The sequence below is a fragment of the Pezoporus wallicus genome, unplaced genomic scaffold, assembly GCF_028554395.1.
Source record: "Pezoporus wallicus isolate ANWC-B61680 ecotype Strahan unplaced genomic scaffold, APGP_CSIRO_Pwel_v1 contig_4722, whole genome shotgun sequence".
In the NCBI taxonomy this organism is placed as follows: Eukaryota; Metazoa; Chordata; class Aves; order Psittaciformes; family Psittacidae; genus Pezoporus; species Pezoporus wallicus.
The window spans coordinates 5633483-5654392 of record NW_026641840.1 but is presented as its reverse complement, the minus strand read 5'-3'; the positions used below and the strand labels follow the sequence as shown (position 1 = coordinate 5654392).

At 38.0% G+C, this 20910-nt stretch overlaps 1 protein-coding gene across 2 annotated transcripts in view; it reads right to left on the bottom strand.

The window, feature by feature from the left end:
- The window catches only part of LRIG3 (leucine rich repeats and immunoglobulin like domains 3), a 40189-nt gene that overhangs the window by 15110 nt on the left and 4169 nt on the right, over positions 1 to 20910 (bottom strand). For both annotated transcript variants that reach the window (XM_057425549.1, XM_057425550.1), the window contains exons 2-7: positions 17358 to 17429; positions 16973 to 17047; positions 3655 to 3789; positions 2898 to 3041; positions 516 to 659; positions 61 to 204 (exon numbers count right to left, since the gene is read on the bottom strand). In XM_057425549.1, the coding sequence (XP_057281532.1) occupies positions 61 to 204; positions 516 to 659; positions 2898 to 3041; positions 3655 to 3789; positions 16973 to 17047; positions 17358 to 17429 (714 nt within the window). The remainder of the gene's footprint in view (positions 1 to 60; positions 205 to 515; positions 660 to 2897; positions 3042 to 3654; positions 3790 to 16972; positions 17048 to 17357; positions 17430 to 20910) is intronic.

Sequence of the window (20910 nt, the reverse complement as noted above, 5' to 3'; positions counted from 1 at the left end):
AAGCTCATGCTTTGGCATGTACCTGGCTTTCAAAACTGGAATAGAATAAAAGCTACTCACAGCTCACTGAGTTTCTGGCAAAATTCCCAGGCATCAGGACTGATCCTGTTGATGGCATTTTGGCCGAGATGGAGTTGCTGCAGCATCAGCAAGCCATAAAGCCAGCCTTTGGTTATCTCTGTTAGGTTATTATGGTCCAGCTGCCTACAAACACACATAAATACATGCAAAGAGGTAAAAGAAAATGTTCAGAAACTCCGTGGCATGTGTGCTTTGTGACAGGCCCACATATGACTTCATGATACTGGCTAGGTAGCTGCAGCTTCTATTTATATTTAGAGTTGTATGCAGTTCAGTGCTGTCCTACACATTCACTAATGACTGCTTTCTGCTTTTCAAAGCACACTAGAACAATTTAATTCAAATACATCATTAATTTTATCAAGCAATTAATTTTGTACAATTATACTTAATATGTTGTCAGCAGAACCTATCAGCAAAGAGTTGATACTTACAAGACTTCCATGTTGGTCAATCCCCAGAAAGCGCCATCCATGAGCCTAGTAACCCCATTTCTCTGCAGTTTTAATGATTTCAAAGCTGGAAGTCCTTGGAAAGTAAGCCCATCTATTTTTTTAATTCTGTTGCGATTCAGCTCCCTGCATCAATAAAATGTACAGTTACAGCAGAGTAAGTTTTACCTGCACGCCAGCAACCTTTCTTCCCTCTCTGGAAACAAACCTTATTTAAATGCTTTTCTTGCGCATAAAACAGAGACAAGATATAATAAAAATCAAACATTTTATGGGAATGCATCACGTTTAATCATGCTAACACTCTTCTGCCTTTGTGATACTGAGGACAAGGACCTTGGTAGTGCCTTGATTTTCAGATTTAAAGAATCCCTGCAAACCTAGAATGTCATGGTCAATCCTGTTGACAAATTCAAAACTGAAAGCAACTTTCTGTTGTACATCCAGCAGTAGAGCTGCTAAGGTTATCTTAAAGTTGCAATAAGTAGTCAGAAAGGAGTTAAAATATTTTAAGTTGTGATAACTGGGCAAAATTTAGTATCTTGGGTGATCCTTCTCTTTCTTAATCTGGAGCCAAGCATTCATTACACATTCCTCCCTCATTCTCCACAATTAGTTACAAACAGTTTCTTCCCTTTTTCGCAAACACTGTTGGCACTCACCCTTCAGTCATCACACACAGCCCCTGTAGGCCAGAAGTTGGGACCTATGTGTATCCTGGAAGGGAGTTATAAGGCATAACTAGCTGAATGACAAGCCAGAGTCACAGTAATACTCAATATTTTCTATTTTCCTGCTCTCTACAACATCTTCTTGGCTTTGGTCCTTTTTAAATCCAAACCCTGCCCCAACCCCAAGCAGCTTTCTGACTTTGAGCCACATGAAAAGGGAAGTCTAGCCTCACACAGGCACAAAGAACAATGTCAACTTTTCTGTAACACTGAATTTTAGACTAGCCATCATTTGCTAAATTAACAGTTTATTTATTAGAAACAACTGATATACAGTATAAAGAGAAAGGACTAGACAATACTAAGAAAAGGCCCTCATACAGCAGTGAGTGATCATCTGTCCCTTCAAGAAGGTCTTAGATCAATCCGCATCCTACCAAACTAAGAAGAATCCTCTCCTTCCAAAACTTACTTCCTATGGGAAGTAAAGGCCAAAATAATTCTCTCTACATAGTTATACCACAATTATTTTTCAGAATCTAAGTCTTGTAAGAATTCATCTTTCCGATGGCCTGATACAAACACTACCTAGTAACAGACACCCAATAGAGAACCCTACTTCCACTTCTGTGTTTGAATATGTAAAAGCAGTGGAAAACATTCAGTAAAAATAGCCTTTAGTTTTTCCCCACTCCTCCTCTGAATAATTCTTTCAGGAGATAACACAAATTTTCGGCCTTCATTGAAGATTAGCTACTCAATGTAACTAGCTCAGCCTACTGATGGAATCCTGAATGAGTGCAACTTTTTTAGCCAAGAGTACCACCAACTTCCAAAATTTCAGTTGAATCTGAAGATCAGAAAGTCTACCAAGATCGTTAACAAACCCTGATATTTGCAGGACTGTTCTTACACTCTTCTACTGAGGCTTGAGTCAAATTCTTCCTGCATTTGTATACAGAAAAGACATTCACTGTTTCCATGTGTCCAGCATCATAACAGTTCACTGTTCTTACGACCTTTCACTTCCAAGACTTTATCATCTTCAACTCTTGACTATCTAATATGGAAAATAACTATTCAGGAGTTAATGAAGTGCAGTCCTAGCCCATCCTCTTGTTAACTTCCTGTGCTCTTTAAGTTTGGGGGTTTTTTAGAGAAAAAAAAATACTTCCCCAGCCTATTCCATGTTAAATAACTTTATTTATTGTTTGGTAAAACATTTATAGACAGCATTGTATCAGTGAAGCTGATGGAGGTCTATTTACCCAAGCATATTGCTTCTCATCATACCTTCTGAAAGCAAATTAATTCATTTCACCGTGAAAGAATAAAAAATCCCCTCATTTCACCATGAAAGCACAAAATAAATGAGACTGCTGGAGCAAACTAAGTTTACTTCATTATTTTTCCAATGCTTTCTTACAGAATACTGCTATGACCCCTCTTCCAGCCTTTTTTTTTTTTCCCCCTTTTAATAGGCAAACACAATTTTAACACAAAGACTATTCACATCTCACCAATATATAAGACTAGTTTTGTTCAGCACAAAGCTGCAGTTAGTAAGGGTTGCAGTAGTATGTTTTCTATGTCTGTCTCACTCTGCCTCTGGTTAAATTAAAGGCTAAAGTTCAAGCACTGCCAGTGCTTTGGAAAACCTGAAAACAATTAGTCAATTGTAGGTTGCACTTACAGGTGCTGCAGATGGGAGAGCTTAAACATCTTTTGAGGGATTGCTGAAATTTTGTTCCTGTTCAGTTTCAATACTTGAAGTGTAGTAGACAAATTGTCAAAGGTACCAGGCTCCATGGAGGTTATTCGGTTACTGTTAATATACCTGTTGAAACAATGTCTAGAAGGTTAAATTTACAATTATTTAATAAATTCTCAATACCAAGTAGTGAAACACAAAGCTCTTGCACTGCCTACTCCTTCATAAATGGAATTTCGTTTATCATATTAATTAGAGCTCTTGACAGCTCAGTCTATGGTCGAATAGTATTTCACCACCAACATTTTGTTCTATTCTGCAGGAGTGTGTTATTGGCAGAAGATAAAATGTTGCAAGCCCATTACTTTATTCTCACTCAGTATAGCTCTGGCACTGCTATTGCCATTACTAAATAAGGATTAAAGGTAGATTCAAAAAAGTCCACCCAACTCTAAGCAACTCAAGACTAGCTCAACCATGAGGGACTTAAGCTCATTTTGTTATACAATTATTTCTCTCAAGAGACACATCTATTTGTTTCATCAACTTGTTGCAACAACTCATGTATTCAAGTTAGCAGCTTATGTTAAACAATAGGTGAAAGCAGGAATAAGTATTTGATGCGCATCTAATTAGAAGATTTAGTACCTTAGCAAACTGCTGCCAATCTAAATTTTCCAGCAAGTTTTTCTGAAAGTAACCTGAAAGAAAAAAAACCATAATGCTAAGTTTTACTTACAGATACTTGAGCTGTAACGATGGAAATGATGATATTTTTAGCTCTGATATGTTATTGTTGCTCAAGTCCAAAGTTTCTAGATTCTGAAATGGCTTCAAGTGTTCAGACAAGATGTTGGTAATCTTGTTGCTGGTCCTAAAATTTAAGGACAGTAGTCAAAAGAACGTCATTTCCAGAGTAAACAGTTGTTAACTACACACGACTGACGAAAGTTAGTTCTGAATTCTCCCACTTAAAAACAGCTTCTAGTTAAAGAAAAGTAATAAAGTATGTGCTCTAGATAGAACATTCATTTCTAGCCATCACAAATTGGAATGCTCTAAATGCATGTGTTCACCAATATTGCTTAAAACATAATCCCAGCAAACAAGATGAAAAGAACTGCGTTATAATCCAATTACTTCAATTCATGGATTTAAAAGGAAGATGTAAAACTCCCTCTGATCATCTATTACCAAACAGTACAAATACCCAGTATTTGCATTGAACAGTACGCCACAGTATTGTACTTAAATGTTACTAGACATATTTTCTATTTTAATCAAATTAACATCATACTAGCTACAGTTTTCTTTGAAAAATCCTGCAGCATGAAAATCAGACTGAATTTCCAGAAAAACAGCTAGATTTCAGAAGATGGATGACAGTGCATTCCCTCAGAAAACCATTCTATAGTTCTGCAATTAGACCTAGTATTTCATCCTGTAGATTCTTCTAATGAGTTCAGAAAAAAATGAATTTCTGCTCATTATAGAGGTTCTGGTTTTCAAGCCTGGTCAGATTTTACGTTTTATGTCTCACACCCAATTCCACAACAAAAACTCTGCAACTGTTTAAAGACTTTGGTATCCTAGTCTACTCTAACAAGCATCCCTTTTTTACTTCCAATGAAAGGCACTTTTTCCAGCAATCATATTTCATGTTTGTACCCAGCAATCTACCAGTTTTTTCCATCCCAGTCGCATAATGTACAGAATCATACACGCACATCACCAGCGTTTAATAGGGTTGGTTGTTGGGGTCTAATGGTACATAGGGGAAAACAGATCATGACCAGTCAAATGAATGAAACCTGAAATGATCCCTGTTACCTTGAGAAGCTCAAGTCAATTCTGCCTGTGGTACATTTTGTGCCTACTATGATGAATTATCAAAATTTAGGAGCTCTCCCCAACTACTAGATTGCAGAGAAAGGCAATTTCAGTGAAACTATCAACAAGAATGCAGATTCTAGGTGTTTGCCTTCATTGGAAATACCTGCCCTGGATCAAATAGTAAGCCACACATTTAGAATAGCATGGACAACCCTCACATATTTTAGGGGTGTGGGGGATTACTGCTCATGAAAAAAAAAGTCCTGACTCAAAAACTGAACCAGAAGTTAGATTAATGGGCCTTCTGACCACATGTGGGAACGGGTAAATGATCTTGCAGCCCCTCCAACGCAGCACTTGTATCATGTTTCATTCCTCAGGCTGTCTGGTAGAGGTACACTGCATATTTTTAACTCTTAGCTGAAAGTATTTATAATAAATGGAAACAAATTACTTTAATAAAAAACAACAACAAACACCACCACCATGTGTCAATTCCACTGGCCAAGTAAGACTGCAAGTTAGAAACCAGGTCACAGAGCCTTGCATTTATGCATTACTTTGTTTACAAGGTAATTACTAACAAGGTATTAAAACTGCCAATTACTTGAGTGACGAATAAAATTTTCCTTGCAGTAAAAGTGTGCTCCAGCAGAAGCCAGCAATTTCCTGAACTGCACGCCTCCTAAATTGCAGTGTGAAAGTGTTCAGTTATAGAGATGGCTTGCACAGTGCTGTCTTTGTGTCAGCACTGCTCCATAAAACAGAAATTCCTCACAACTGGCAGGATAATAGCCCCTGTATTACAAAGTTTAGTTGGACCTAATGGAACTGAATAAAGCTCTTATACAGCCTTCAGATTAGCACTTAAACTAACTGGCAAATTACCTGACACAGACCAGGTTAAAACAAAACCAAACAAACAGAAAAACACACCTTGTTTATTTCAGGGAAGGTTTTACTTTTTTGGAGATGGTAAGGTCATATTGTGGGGAGAAAAAACTTCTTTTGTTTACTGAAATGGTGAACACATTAAAGTCCTAGTTCATCTCGCAATGAAAAAAATCAAACCAGCCTTCACTGCACCTGCCTGCTTACTCATATTTGTAGAAGCCACTCAAATGCAAAATATCCAAATGGCTCACTCCTTATTGCTCCAATCTCCTACTCCAGTTTTCTCTACAAAAAAATCTAAGTGCCATAATTCACACCTCAAAAAGATTACCCAGCGCTGAATATACCTGAAAAATTCTAACTTTAAGGCCCAACTTTAGTTAAAATGAGAAACTGCAATTCTAATTTGACTTTTTTTTCCACAATCATCACTTAAGTATATCAAATAAAAACAATGTATCAGCCTCCTCACAACTGCCAAATTGCTGTCAAAATTAGTCAAGAAAAATGTGTTCAAAAAGGTAAGCCTATCTAACTGTCAAGGCAGACCCAAACAGTATCCTCTGAGTCAGTACAATGACATACAAGTTTGTTCAGTATGTTCAATACCAAATCAAATAACCAAACAACCAAAAAAACAAATGCCCACAACACCATGAACTCTCCATCAAAGTGCTATTATTACTGTGCTCAGACAAAAGCTGCTGCACACACCACACTGGTTTCATTTCAGAGACCCTCAAAGGGAGATCAGAGCCACAACAGAACCAGCACATCAGGTTCTCACAGAAGCAGACCTGAAGCAATTTGATAAATTTTTCATGTGCAAGGAACAGCAACACGCTGCAGCTTCCCAACAACTTCTCCTGTTACAGCTGAAGAAGCTGGAGCATTGAGGAACACAAAACCACCAAAAATACCTGCATGAATCTGAACATGCCTTTTGCAACCTGAGTGCCCACACCCTGACTTGCAGCAACAAAAAAAAAACGTATCACCCACCCAAGAGTGCATGCATGACTGATTTAATTATTTTTACATACACCTGTATGAATACCAGTTCAAGACAGAGTATCAGTTTTTCATTATGTGTATGAGAAACCTTAGCTTGCTTTCTCAGCATTCATGATTTTAACCACACCACTAGGCCAAAACATCTGTAACAGTCCTATCAATCACAATCTGAAGATTTGGTCTATATATAGCTACAACATATCTGACATATTAACTTGTGCCTTCCTTGCCTCTGGGGAAGTACCAAGCAAGACAGCAACTTCTGTACCCATTTTGTTAGGGATCTAGTTAACACCATTTAGATGTAGTAGTTCTTACGCGCTGGTGAAACAAAAAGTAAGTATCCAAGATAAGTATCTTTTGATAAAGATTGCCAGTATGTTTTCTACCTAAGTATGCAAGCTTCATTCGTCTGATCCTGTAAGATGGAAACCCCTACACAGAAATATTTAGACCTGAAGCTCTACCTTTTATTTCTACTCAAAATTTCAGAAAAAAAAAAAAAAAAATATATATATATATATATATATATATATACACATTCTTGCAATTTCTTCTCCAGCATAACTCTTTTTTCCAGGTAGACCTTGATCTGCTGTGTTTTGAGCAGCTTTAGTTTTATCTTGCACTACGATCATGACAAGATCATGTATAGAAGCCTAGAGGTGGAGGAACCCGATAAAAAACAAGCTGTCTAGACAAACAATTTTGGAGAGCTGTCTGTGCAGCCTGTTCTCCAAAGCAGCTGGATGTAAAATAACTGTTTTAATATCCATCTGGTTCTAGACTAATACAGTATCTCAACCAAGGCCTGAGAAGCAGCATATACTTAATCTGGCTCACAAACAGGCAAATGAAGTCATACTGGAGGCTCCTGCTAAAGACTAGAAAAGTATATGTAAAGAGAGAAAAAAAAACACTCTGCTAGGGCTAGATAAAACCTTTCTGAGCAGTGCTGAAGCCAAGACACTGGGGTTCATAGATGTTTAGTTTGACCGTCTTGTGTTTACGTGGCTTCCAGATTAGAGCTGGCTTGGAGGCAGCCATACCAGAGCACAGGCAAACCAGATGTGATTGTCCCCAGCAGAGTACATAACTGGTGGTCTCCACTACAGCTCACAACCTCCTGTTTCAATTTCTTCTTCTGTGGTTGCCTCACCTGTTCTTCCCTCCACTCACCCACTGACATCATACAACTCCTTGCGTATCATCTATTGTTTCTTGCACTCCTGCACAAACTCCTTTGGACTTCTGGAGTTCTTGTAAGAAACGATGTCAAGATACCAAGTAAAAAAAAAAAATTAAGCAAAAAGAAAAGTAAAATAAAAGTGAAAGATCAAGACTTAATTAACTTCCTTAGAACTGTAATTAACTTCCTTACAAAGTGCTGGAAGACACATGCTCTGTGGTTTTTAGGGTAAGGCTGGAAAACTTTAAGACCCCATTATCAGAAGAAAGAATCTCAGTAACTCCTACAAGAAGGAGGAGAAAAAATAATTTTTTTCATCAATTTCTACACTTTTGACCACTAAAATTAACCAGACTGTAATGAACAACTATATCATTTAAAATATTGTAATTATGGTTTCAAGCTGAACACTACCCTTACAAAATACCCCTATATGAATTGGACTACATGCTCTTCTCACCAGACACCAGCTGCATTGAATAACATCCAGTTTTCTAAATTTTTGCAACTGTTAATATACAGAAATATTTCAAGCAAAACTGCTTTTCTCCAAGGCAAAGATGCCAGAAATAAAGCCAGAATTCAGGCTTACTTCCAGTCCTACTGGTAGGTCTACAAGTTTCATGCCCCCTTCATGCACAGGCTTCTCCTTCCTTAGAGCAAGCAGGTTTTTTTTCTTTTGAAGGTTCCCTCATTCCATGATCTATGCCTGTCATTGCACATTCAAGCCAGATGTCAGCAAGTCTCTGCTGTTATTTTTTTGTACTTTTTGTGGTACACAGGCATAAAGCAGAAAATGAAAACTCGAAACTCTGCAGGCAGCTGATAACCCTGTCCAAAACTTGACACCAAAGCTTATTCATTCCCAAACCAAACATAAACTGGGAAAAGGGGATGAGAAAGATGCAGAACAAACCCAAACTTTACAACACATGATACTTCCATAGCAATTCTCTCCTGATTTTAGTTATAGTATCAATATATGTAATTAAACTTCCCATACAAACTCTCTTCTTGATAACCGAGAGTCTGTTCCCCATTTCACTTTCTGGCTTTTCCAAAAATAATCACAAGTTACTTCTCATGTAATAACCAAGTGAACGTGTAAACTCATCACTTTACTTTAAAGACTGTACACAAAACCAGTGCAGGTACAGCTATTTCAGCATGGGCTGACAACAGAATTAATAACCCACTGCAGACTTGGTGCACCCTATGACAGTCAAAGCTAAAATCTTGGACAATTCTAGACCTAGATTAAACCCACCATACGGTTTAATAGGATCATAAATCACCTTTCTAATATGATGTATGGACTTGTTGAGTAGTAACACCTATCCTTTACTGTTACAGAGCCAACACTCCCTTTTGAAGGGTGCAGACTGAAGTCTAGGCACTTCAGACCACACCCTTCTAGATCTACTCCTAGTTTTGACTGTCTCCTATCCACTTCACTCAAAGCACCAAGTCATTACATTTCATTGATCTATTGCAATAACCACCTACCACTTCTCCAAGATATAACCACAGTACTTATACTTGACATCTTAACTTCATTCTGACTTCCCTCATTCTCTGTACTATATGCCCTACAACTTTGCACCTTCTCCTTGGTAAAACTTCCTACTAGTCTTCCATTTGATCACATTGGAACAGTGTTCTCCGCTTTTCTGATCCATCATTCTTCTTTTTAATTCACCTTTAACACTGCTGATCAGAAAATTATGCTTGTTTTTTTCCACTGTGAATAGCTCAAAGCTTGCATTCTTTTCCATTCTCATTGTAAAAGCATTAATCTAGGCTGTCACTACTTTACATTTTTGCTACAACAAACTCTGGGTTTTCACATACTTCTTCCCTTTCCCATCATTCAGCCTAAATTACTGCCATAAAAATCTAGTTTCCATGTCTGCAAGTCTGACTAAGACAGGTTCCTTTTCAAATTCTTTCATTTACTTCCTCTTAGTCTCCACACCAAATGTCAAAGCCTGCAAGAACTAATTCCAGTAAGTTTCTTCACTCTAGCTTTTAGCTCACAACTTCAGCCCAAGTCACACATGGTTTACCACCACTCCCATTTTTGGGACCTTCTCCAAGTAGCCTTATGCCTGAAGCCCAGTCTGACATTCCTCCATTCTTTCTTTCAAGCCTTCTTCAAAACAAACTCTTCCAGGCAGTATCTAAATCTTAATCCTTCCCATAATAAAGTGGTAGCTGAAGAGATGACAACAATGTAAAATATTTGACCAACATTTTCTTAATATTGGAAGCCAGACTTCAGTTTAGTGTGCTCGCCTTATAAACACACAATACCACTTTCTCTGGCAAGCCTCGAAGGGAAAGGCATCCACTACTACTGAATGTAAGCTTCCATTTTCAGCAGCTGCATGTAAACTTCTTGTGACTGTAGCTTTCTAAATGCTGAGAAAGCATTCTCCAGGATTTTACACACAGCTTCCACTCCCCAGCCCACTGTGAGATAACAAAGACACAGATTTCTCATACCTATCCCTATTCCAAATAAACTTACAAATAAAGATTATTAAAAAAAAACAAACCCTTCTATCTTTAAAGGATGCTTTTTGCAGAAGTTTTCCTCATGAAGGTACTGCCACTGAGCGCAAACTAGCACTCTTATTTAAATATACTTTTCCGCATTTTAAACAGAACTGGAAACGCAATCCTAAAATAAAATCCCTTCTAAACAGTGTAAGGAATTAATCACCACTTTCCTTCGGTACCTAGGTTTGCGCATAAAATTAAGATAAGCATTTAAGCTGTATGTTGGTTAAGCAAAGCCACCAGGATATAACAGTGCACACTTAAATTTTGGAAGGATACCTTTTAGGCAATAAAGATATTTTTTTTTCTTTTTTAACCAAGAAAGAAAACCAGTGACCAGCCTATGTTCTATTATTCCACCCCCAAATGAAGAAGGTAAGACTATTTTGTTCTTCCCGGTAAGAAGAACGAAGTGAGCACGAAGCTACCTAAAATGAAGGTTAATTTATAAATCTCTAGTCACAAGCTCATCGTTTGTTTAGCAGAGGTTTACGATATGCCACTACAACTTAAGAGTTAGTTTACTCAGTTTTAAGACTGATAAAAGAAAAATACTTTTTCAGATTACATATTAAGTCAGGTACCATGAAAAATCCTGAAAGCCCCGTAAGTAGAGATACTGACACTGCAGCATGATAAACTCCACATACTAAGGGTTTGTATCAGGTATCTGTCTCCACTACCTGACAGCACAACGCTTTACCAGTCTCAACCAACCACCATGCTGTTACTAGATCTTTCATCAATGGGATTTCACATTTAGATTACAGCAAAGCATGCTGCCCACTGAAGAAATCTGACTGATCACTGAAATCAGGATTAATGAGTAACTAAGCAAAGTAGCAAGCTAGAGCTAATAAAAGAATACACAAAGCTAAATCTGGGCTCACCTGATAATTTTAGAATTTCAGAGCTTATTCATGAAGCCTAGTCTATACTAACACTTGGAGATAATCTTCAATAAATTCCCTGCTGCAGATTGGATAAGCAACAAGTGTCTACTTTATACCACAGACTACCACCTGGACCTGAAAACACTTCTTAGGCATTCCCCAGGTTTTCATTTGTTTCCAGTGATCAAAATAATATTTTTTAAACAAATCCCTGTTGATGGCCTAGGCAATTTTACAGGGTGTCCGTCCCATTCCCCCCCCCCCCCCTTTGAAGAGAATGACTTTGTACTTTTTTGGCACAATTCATTTCTAGCTTTTTCAGAAGTATTCACTGAACATCAAAGGCCTGAGATACCACATAATCAGAGTCATTTTGTAGTGGCTGATAAGAAAGCTACACTTAAAGTTGGAACAATTTTGCTTACTATTAAAACCTGTGACACCTGCAGTTACCTAAGACAGGCTACAGTCCCTTTGTCCTGTTTTTATCTCCTGACTAATCTTTGTTAATACTTTTTGGTTTTTTACCTTTTTAAACATCCAGGACACAAGACGTCTTCAAACACAATGCATTTAAACTCACCATATGCCAACAAAGACATTACAAATAGAAGACTGTAGAAAGCCTGCAGAAAAGTGACTTGAGGATGCAGCCCAGCATGAACAAACAAGTGGGTGAATTTCAAGAATCCTCCTCAATACTGGCAACATTCTTCTTCATCTCAGACCTCAAAAGTGAATGGCCATGCGATTCCTTGTTTTAACTTCCTTAAAGGCTTCCTGTACAGATGGGATTGGATGGGATTTTCCTCAGCACAGCAGAGGAAGACCTGTGCCATGCTGCACGTTCTGTACGTCACTTATGAACGGGAAGTCTCACATTCTGAAAAAAGTGGGAACCTATTACAAGCCATATATTACTGTAAAACTTGAAAAACATTACTGAATTGTGAATGATCCATGCTCCTTTTTACTTCTGTACCATGAACTTTCAATTCTCCACTCCAGCTTTATCAAGACCAAGTATTTGTGTTCTAGACTAATATGATCAGTCTTCACAACGTAAACTATAATATTTTCATTTAAATCATCTGCACCACATGTACTAGTGCTTTTAAATAAAATAATTTCTATTCAATAAAATGTAAAATCACAAGTTTATTTAAAATAGACCATTATTTAAAGCTAGCCTAACACCAGAATTTCACTATACGCACTAGTGACTTTGGCATGTACAGCTTTTTTAGTCCCTGCAGACAGCAAGATGATGGCTACATAACATATCCTGGATGCGGGTAATATAAAACATGTTTTACATACACATTTTGATAAGAACAATAAAATTTAGTTGGGGAGGCAGGATACTTTAATACTCAAAGCTGTTCTGTCTCTTTCAATAGCATTCAAAGACACATCAGCGATGACAAATGGCGTCTACAATTACGTATTTTAAAAAATTCTGCAAGTAAAGTAGCATGGGGTTCTTATTTAAACTGTAAGTCCTAAAAAACCCCAAAACCTTAAAGTTGCAGCATTTGTAAATCAGTGTCCATCTTCCTTACAAAGCACTCATCGCGTGAAAAGTAATTAACATTTTCTGAAGCATTTTCAAGTAAACCCCCTATGCAAACAGTAGTTAGTAGTCAAATGCATGCACGACTTCAAGGCTATTGTACTTCTATTACTTGGTTTCAATCTACTTCTGGATCCAACCCAGGTACAAAACTTTATAGCAATGACAGACCTAGTAGGCAATACCGGTTTTCATGTATCAACACCACAGATTCTAGTGGATTTTCAGGATAAGCAGGACAGGACTGGTACATCTTGGATAACGAATGCCGCTAGAATGGCAACTAAATTCAGAACTTTGCTTGTTCTCCTGGAAAGAGGGCATGAGTATCCACTTCACTACCTGACACAAAAGCAATCCACCTATCTAGGAACAATGAAAAGAAACTTGTTTATTCTCCCAGAACTGCAGGATTTTCTACCACAAACATTTAAAACAATTATACATTAATTTAACTGTTTTTACAAGCACTCCAGGAATGCAACTTAGGAATCACCGAACACAGTTTAGTCCTAGGGGTAGATAAATACACATACATTACTGTGCGTGGCATCTGTGTTATATGTTTGTAGTAATCGGTTATTAAATCCAGTACACTCCCCAAAAGATTAAGTTGCCCAGCATTTAGCGGGACCTGGCCTCCTGGCTACCAGTTGTGCTGTTTGGAGCCTCCTGACCAGATTTAGCCCAAAGTACAATCCATTTAGTTCACAGCAGCTTCCAGATTCCCAGGAAGCTCTGAAGCTCTCTTACGCCATGTGATAAGAGTAGATACATCTATATTTTAATTCATATGATGAGTTATCTCCAGCCATGTAATGAGAGTATGCCTGCATGTACTTGTATACTCCTTCACACAGACAAGGTCTTCCCAGGATGGTGGCAGGGGGTGTGCCTGCCCAATACTCTTCTCCCTCATGGTGTTCAACCCTTAGCTGGCATCCATAGAAACAAAACATTGGCATTATCATTTCATGTTACAGACTGTGACTATGAGACTGGGAACATTTGCTGCTCTGGGTATGTTTACTCTGCATAATTCAACAGTATGCAAATATCTAAGCTAGATAAATATCAATTAAGATAGCTAGCAATGAGGTAGCTCCAGAAATGGAAACTACACTAACATGATAATCCACCCATGCTTGTTTATACTGCTCAAAGAATTCAGACACACAGTGCTGTATGGAAATACCTGCACTATTATTTACTGTAGGCATACCAGCAGCGTAAATTCCTTTGCAGGGCAAGAAAATTCTTGCAGAACAGGTAAAATTCTAAGGCTCCACAGCTGAATGACAAGTCCTGAGAAGTGAGGAAAGAAAAAAAAGAAAAGAAAAATCTTGAAAAAGATTTTTCTTCCATCTTCAACAATGAAAGATTTTGGCAAGAAAGGAAGGCGCCACTTCCACAACATTCCTTGAAGACGCCTTGGAAAAAAAAACTGGCTTTTCAACTGACAGCAATGAACCAGCGTATATGTATCTCATCAAAAATACAATCAAATCAAGTTTCAGAAGACTAGCACTCTCTTTTCTGCTATTATTTGAAAGTCAGAACAAAGACTCAATAAGGAAAGAGCAGTTTGTTTTGGAAAGGCTCCACAAGCTCCTTTCATATAAAAGTTTAAAATCCTGAAGTCATCAGATGTTTTGAGTACAGTTATTCTTTGAAGAGTGGTTCTAAAAATTATATTCTAATTGTTCCATATGTGTTCTCTTCGCATGACTTACATGTATTAACTCAGTTTGATTGAACCCCTCCAAAAAACATCCAACACAGAAAGAATAAGTGAACATATTTTTTTCACTTCTCAAAAAAAAAAGTGTTATTAGATTATATGTCCATCTATAATAACACTATTATGTATATTTTTATGCCAGACAGCTGCTCTGTAACTATTCAGTCTTTTCTGTAAGAAGAGATTTAACATCTTTACATAAATAACTTGCAACCTGTAAGAACAGGAAGCTCAGGGGAGGCTTTATACTCTCTACAATTATCTGAATGGAGGTTGTAGTGAGCTGGGTGTCGGTCTCTTCTCCCAAGTAATAAGTGCTAGGACAAGGTGAAGAAATGGCCTGAAGTTGTGCTGGGGAGGTTTAAATTAGATATTGGGAAAAGTTTCTTCACTGAAAGGGTTGTCAAGCTCTGGAACAGGCTGCCCAGGGAAGCGGTTGAGGTACCGTCCCTGGAGGTATTCAGAATAGTGTGGATGTGGCACTGATATGGTTTAGTGGTGGACTTGGGAGCACGAGGTTAACGGTTGGACTAGATCATTTTAAAAGGTCTTCTCCAATCTAAACAATTCTCTGAGTCTATTCTGTGTTTGAAATAGAAACCTTTGCAAAAGAAACAAGATGCTTTATTTTTTATAACAATGCAATACCAGTCTAATTTTATGTTCTCTGTACATTTGTTTTGATACAAACAATTGCCTTAACTGTTATATGCTCACTGACAGCACAGACCTAACAAAGGGTTTTCCGTGTCTGACCACCTGAGTAAATGAACCAAGCTAGTGAACCAAGGATACAGAGCAACCAGTTCAGCAGTGACTGATTTTCATTTATACTCTCAAAGAAATACAAAAATTTTTGCACAGCTGCAGAAGGATGATTTTGGGTTCATCTAAACTAGTTCAGTTTCCACGAGAAGGACTAAAGGAGATGGCAAGACAAATTCTCAACTTTGCACTCCTCAGAAGGCAGGAGGATGTAAAACACTTTATTATGACATTATTTCCAACCTTGTGGCAAAATGAACCTTAGCAAAGACGTAAAAAAATATATTTAGATCAATTAGATGATTAAACTACAGAGTGCTATGACAACGTGAAAATACTGTCAACACATGCAAAATAGAAGATATGCTTAAATTCAACAGTTATTTGTCAGACACCATCTGCTTTTTCTTTCATTCTTTTCTGATTCTGATCTGTAAGAAACCACATCAGTATCAAATATCACTTCGTTCTTACTCAAACAGAGCAATCCAGACACAGCGGCTGCACCAGCTGACTTAGCTGACCTAAGCCCAGAGTAAAAACAAACCCCTATAAATCCCCAGATGTAAGCAATTGAATAGTGATCAATTTAATTAACTGAACAGCTTTCCAAAGTTTATTGTATTGTTTTAACCCTTTGGGCTTCTTCAAGAAAGGTAACTTGCAATTTGTTTTCAAGGGCAGAGTTTGGCCAGAGGGCTACATATTACTGGCTTTAGACACTTTAGATTCCCATTGATAAAATATCCCACATGTGAAAGAGGTGTCTTTTCCCTTTTTCAATTAATAGTATTAAAGTAACTATTTTTGTAACAGTTCCTTCAACTCTTAGGGAAACTACATGATGGGGGGGAGAAATCAAACTGATTTTGAGTGGAAACCTCAGGAATAACATTTCCTTTAAAATCAACTGGTTTGGTTACTGGTCCTAGATGCCTTTTACAACTTTATACTCATATTACAGATCCCACATCAAGTAACCTGCTCATTTCTTTCAAACAAAACAATGAATGTACATATAAATGTGACACCTTTATATCCATTAACTGCAGATGCAAAAAAAAAGAAATTATGCCACACATTAAAATGGGCTCAAAAAGACATTTTAAACATATTGGCAAAACATCTTCTAACCTAGATACTTGTCCTGAAGCTGCATCTCGAGGGGATTTCCCCATGTTGCCCACTGAAATTAATGGAACTCTGCCATGATTTAACACGAGTGGGATTTCAGCCAAGATGCATAATGATAGAGTATAACTCTTGTTTTAAAGTCCACATTGTACAAGTTTGTATAACGTTTACTGATGTTTGTACAGCACCTAGCACAACAGGGCTGAGGCTTCTGGGCACTACCACAACATAAATTAATTCTAATGCAGTCTTTATATCTGAAGGAAGCATAAAAACTACGAGGATTAAGCTCAATTATACACATTTTAAACAACCTGCTAAATAATATGGCATAATCAACTTCTAACCACAAGCTACTCTATTTCCAATTATTTCACTTTAATCTTTGTAACGCACATATTTCCACAAACCCCGTGGAGTTAGTTCTACTAACTAGGGACAATAGTAAGATCTACTTACAGAGACAAAACCGTTATATTTGCAGAGACTCTTCCCAGATCTGGAATGATCTCCAGTTCATTGTTGTTCAACTTCCTATTAATGTTAGAAAATGGAGAGTCAGCTTTCATGTTAATCACAAATATGTACATTGGACTTGCTAAATGGCTGAACAGTGTCATCCCAAAATTAAAAAGTAATTTCAGTTCCACTTAATGCAAAGTATCAGAAAAGCAAGCATCTTTGTTGTTTAACCAATTATTAGAAACAGGGATACAATTAGCATACACAAACATTGGTTGGGGTTTTTGGTTGGTTTTTTGTTGTTGCTGCTGCTGCTGTTCTTTTTTTTCAGGGGGTTGATTGTTTGTTTTTGTTTGTTCTTTATTAAGACAAATTAACTTACACTTCCTGAAGACTATGAAGGTGATCCAAGAGACTGGTCTTGATTGAAGATAATTTGTTGTGACTTAAGTCCCTAGGAGGTTACAAAAACAAACAGCCTGTCAGTTTTGCCATAAATTGTGTAAAGCAATACAATTTCAACCCAAATTATGTTATCATTTGTTTCCATGTACATAAAAAGGGGTTTTTTTTAACATATTAGTAAATTAGAATACATACTTATTTGAGTATACAAGTATAACTAAGAGTAAATACCTTGACTGGTCATTGCCAGCAGTGTCAAAGAATTTCCTGTACCTCTAAACAATTTAGAGCTATTCACTGGGATGTAGTAGACATCCCAATGTCCAAGTGTGTAAGACCCATGAAAAACACCATAAGATTTTGACTCGTATACCAACAACAACCCCTCTGCTCCATCTCTTCACAATAAAACATCTAGCTAACACAACCTCTTGATTACAAGGAAGACTCATAAACCAATACTCACTGCAGACTCACTCCTTGTATCATTTACCCTTCCCACTCCTCTAAAGCAATGCATAATCTTAAGTACACAATGAGGACTGTCCATAAATCTCAACACTATTTGCATGCTTTCACTCAATTCAGGACTCCATTCCTATATAACCAAATTTAATGGTGACCTTAAGCAATATCACAAAAACATAGAAAAGCCTAACTCTATTTTGAGTTTTAAGATGTCTGTATACTAGTCACATTATATTACAATCACACCTGGAGAAGCAGCTTGAGTACTCAGCTTGTGCCAGTCTGCACTGAAGATCCCAAATATATATACCAACACAGCTTATAAGAAATCTTGTTAGGATCTTTGCAGTGTTTCTACAAAGTAAGCCAGGGTACTAGGAATGCAACACATTTTCTTGACCACTGTCAAGAAATTCTTTTCCCTACAGACACCATACATCTTTACCATGTGTCTTAAATATTTTACAACACGGTAAAACAGAGTCCTAAGAAGCTTTTGTGTAGCCTCAGAAGTAGCAGAACCATCACAGAAATAAAAGAATGACCACACAATAGAAGGTAGAAAAGCAATTACAGAAACACAAGCTTGCACAGCCATAGAGATCTGCACAAGCGGCACAGACTCATAATTGCTTTTCTAACCATGGCTAGCCCTCTTGGAGACCTCCCCCTTCTTAGTCACTCATCCACCAAAACATGCACCTTCCTGCTCATGCACTGCCACCTGTCACTAACTCACCTGCATGAATTCAGCCATCCGCAAAGTGCCCACTGGACATATTAACACTGAGTTTATCCAAGCCAGCAAACAAAAACTGCACTTTTTTTAATGAGTTCTTAAACTCACACCTGTGAGAGTTCACAATGCAGAATTGCACCAGCATGCTTCAGCAGTGAGCTGCTGTAGCATCACAAAAAGGCACAAAAACTTCTTACACTTCATGATACTTTTCCCTGTGCTAATTAAGCATTGAACAGTCATTCAACATGCAAGGGTCCCCATCAAGCCATGTGGGCATGAAGCTGAACGCATGAGGAAGCTTCCACTTTTTGTGGATAATATAACGCAGTACAGTCACCTATACTGAGCATGCCAAACACAGGCCTGACCACCATGGATGTATCCATTCGCCATCCACAGTTCCGACTGTGAAGAAACTTGTCTATCAGCATACCGTTGCTGCACACAGCCCAAAACTGACTTTGAGAGACAGATCTAGGGTCTGTGCTAGGTCTTGTGCTCTGTGACTAAATCCTGAGCAAACGCAGATTCAGAGAGCTCCAGTTTCTCTACACCCACCTTTGCATCACACGGAACATAGGTGTAATGCTGAAACCCAGCCAGGTACCTACGTTTCTTCAACAGCACATGGGAACGATAAGAACTTGGTTTACACTCCCCCAACTGTCTGGTGCTTTATGCAGCACTTGCTCAATATTGCCAAGACAATTCCTGGCATTGTCACTTTTGTCCTCCCCTGGAGTCAGTGGTTAAAAATAATAATAAAACTCAAACACTAAAAATAATCCCAAGCACATATGGGCATTACAAGGGGTACCATCAGTACTCAGTTATGAGGTGTGCTGAGCCAGCAAACTGGATCAGGCCCAGCCAGCTGCAGGGCTGTGGCACTGGTGTCTGGCGCACGGCCGCGGGCAGGAAGGAGATACGCACCTACATCTTCCAAGCCAGGGCTGCACAGGAGCATGCAAGAGCAGACCTGCAGCTGTGAAAGGCATCTTCCAGCACAAAAACAGGGTGTGAGGGCTGGGTGGAAGCCACCTAGAGAGAGGAACACTCTCCACCACCTTTAGGTGGCTTCGGAGGAGCTGCTTTCCAAGATTCCATTCTGGAGTCAAGCACCTAGTACATACCCGTTCCTTCTCCCAGTGTCTAAACCCCAGCAGATTTAGGTGTCTAAACCCCGACGGACTTTCCTCTTCAAGATGGAAAACCAATACAGTGTTAACATTTTCAAAAACCCACAAATGCTAGTTTCATCATTATGATTTTGAGGTCTCCTGTAAATGAGGTTAACCACACTTGAGTTAGAGGACTGCATCTTTCACTTCTTAAAAATCTAGTGCAAACATTTGTCTGGCTGTAGACTACTGAAAAAGCCCTTTGTTTTCGGCACCTGAAGATATTAGCTGCATAGATCTGAATTCTGCATTCTTAAACATAAATACTAAAAAAAATATGCTGTTACAAATATCTAGATGCGACTCTAATTTGGTGCTTTATAGCAGACAGAGTAGAGACAATTTTTATCCTTAAACTTAATTCTATATTTGGCTTTAGCCTGTAGGGATTATAAGAACTATGCAAATAAACAGCCAAAAGTCAGTGAAGTTATGCCTGTTAGTGCCTCATATGTTACTGTTCCTCATGCTTCAGACAAGACCTAGGAATCAGTAATTACTTCAACAAAGAGCGTTCAACATCAGTACTAAAAACCTGCATTTCTTCATTTCATCCAAAAACCCTACAAAAGGTTTATTTAAACCATGCTTGCCTAACGGACCTACCAGACAGTAACAGACGTGAGCAGATTTGTTCTGCTGGAGTTATAACATGTTAAAAAAAAAAAAAAAAAGAAAAAAGAAAAAAAAAATCTGGCAGAGTCCTTAAACTATAAAAATCCTGCAATTACAACCACTGCTGTGCATGATCACCACACTGGAGCCAGACACTTTCACTCATAGCTCAAGCTCACATCCATCTGGAGTCTATCAAGGCAACCGTGAGCGTAACAACTTACACTAGGTTTCAAACTATTTATTTTTTTGTGTTTGTTTTTTAACACTAAATACACCCTCAGATTTTCCAGGTAGCACCTACTTTAAAAAAATACATACATACACACAAATTACTCATTCCTGGTTTACTTACAGCAGGTTGTCAAACACAAGTTGCAAAAAAACCCAAAGCAAAACAACAAAAAAACCCTCTGCACAATACTGAATCGCCTGTTTCACACAGCTGTATACATACTTGTCTACCAGTTGTTGGATAAAAAAAAATGCATTATAAATATTTTATTAAACATTATTTTGGTACT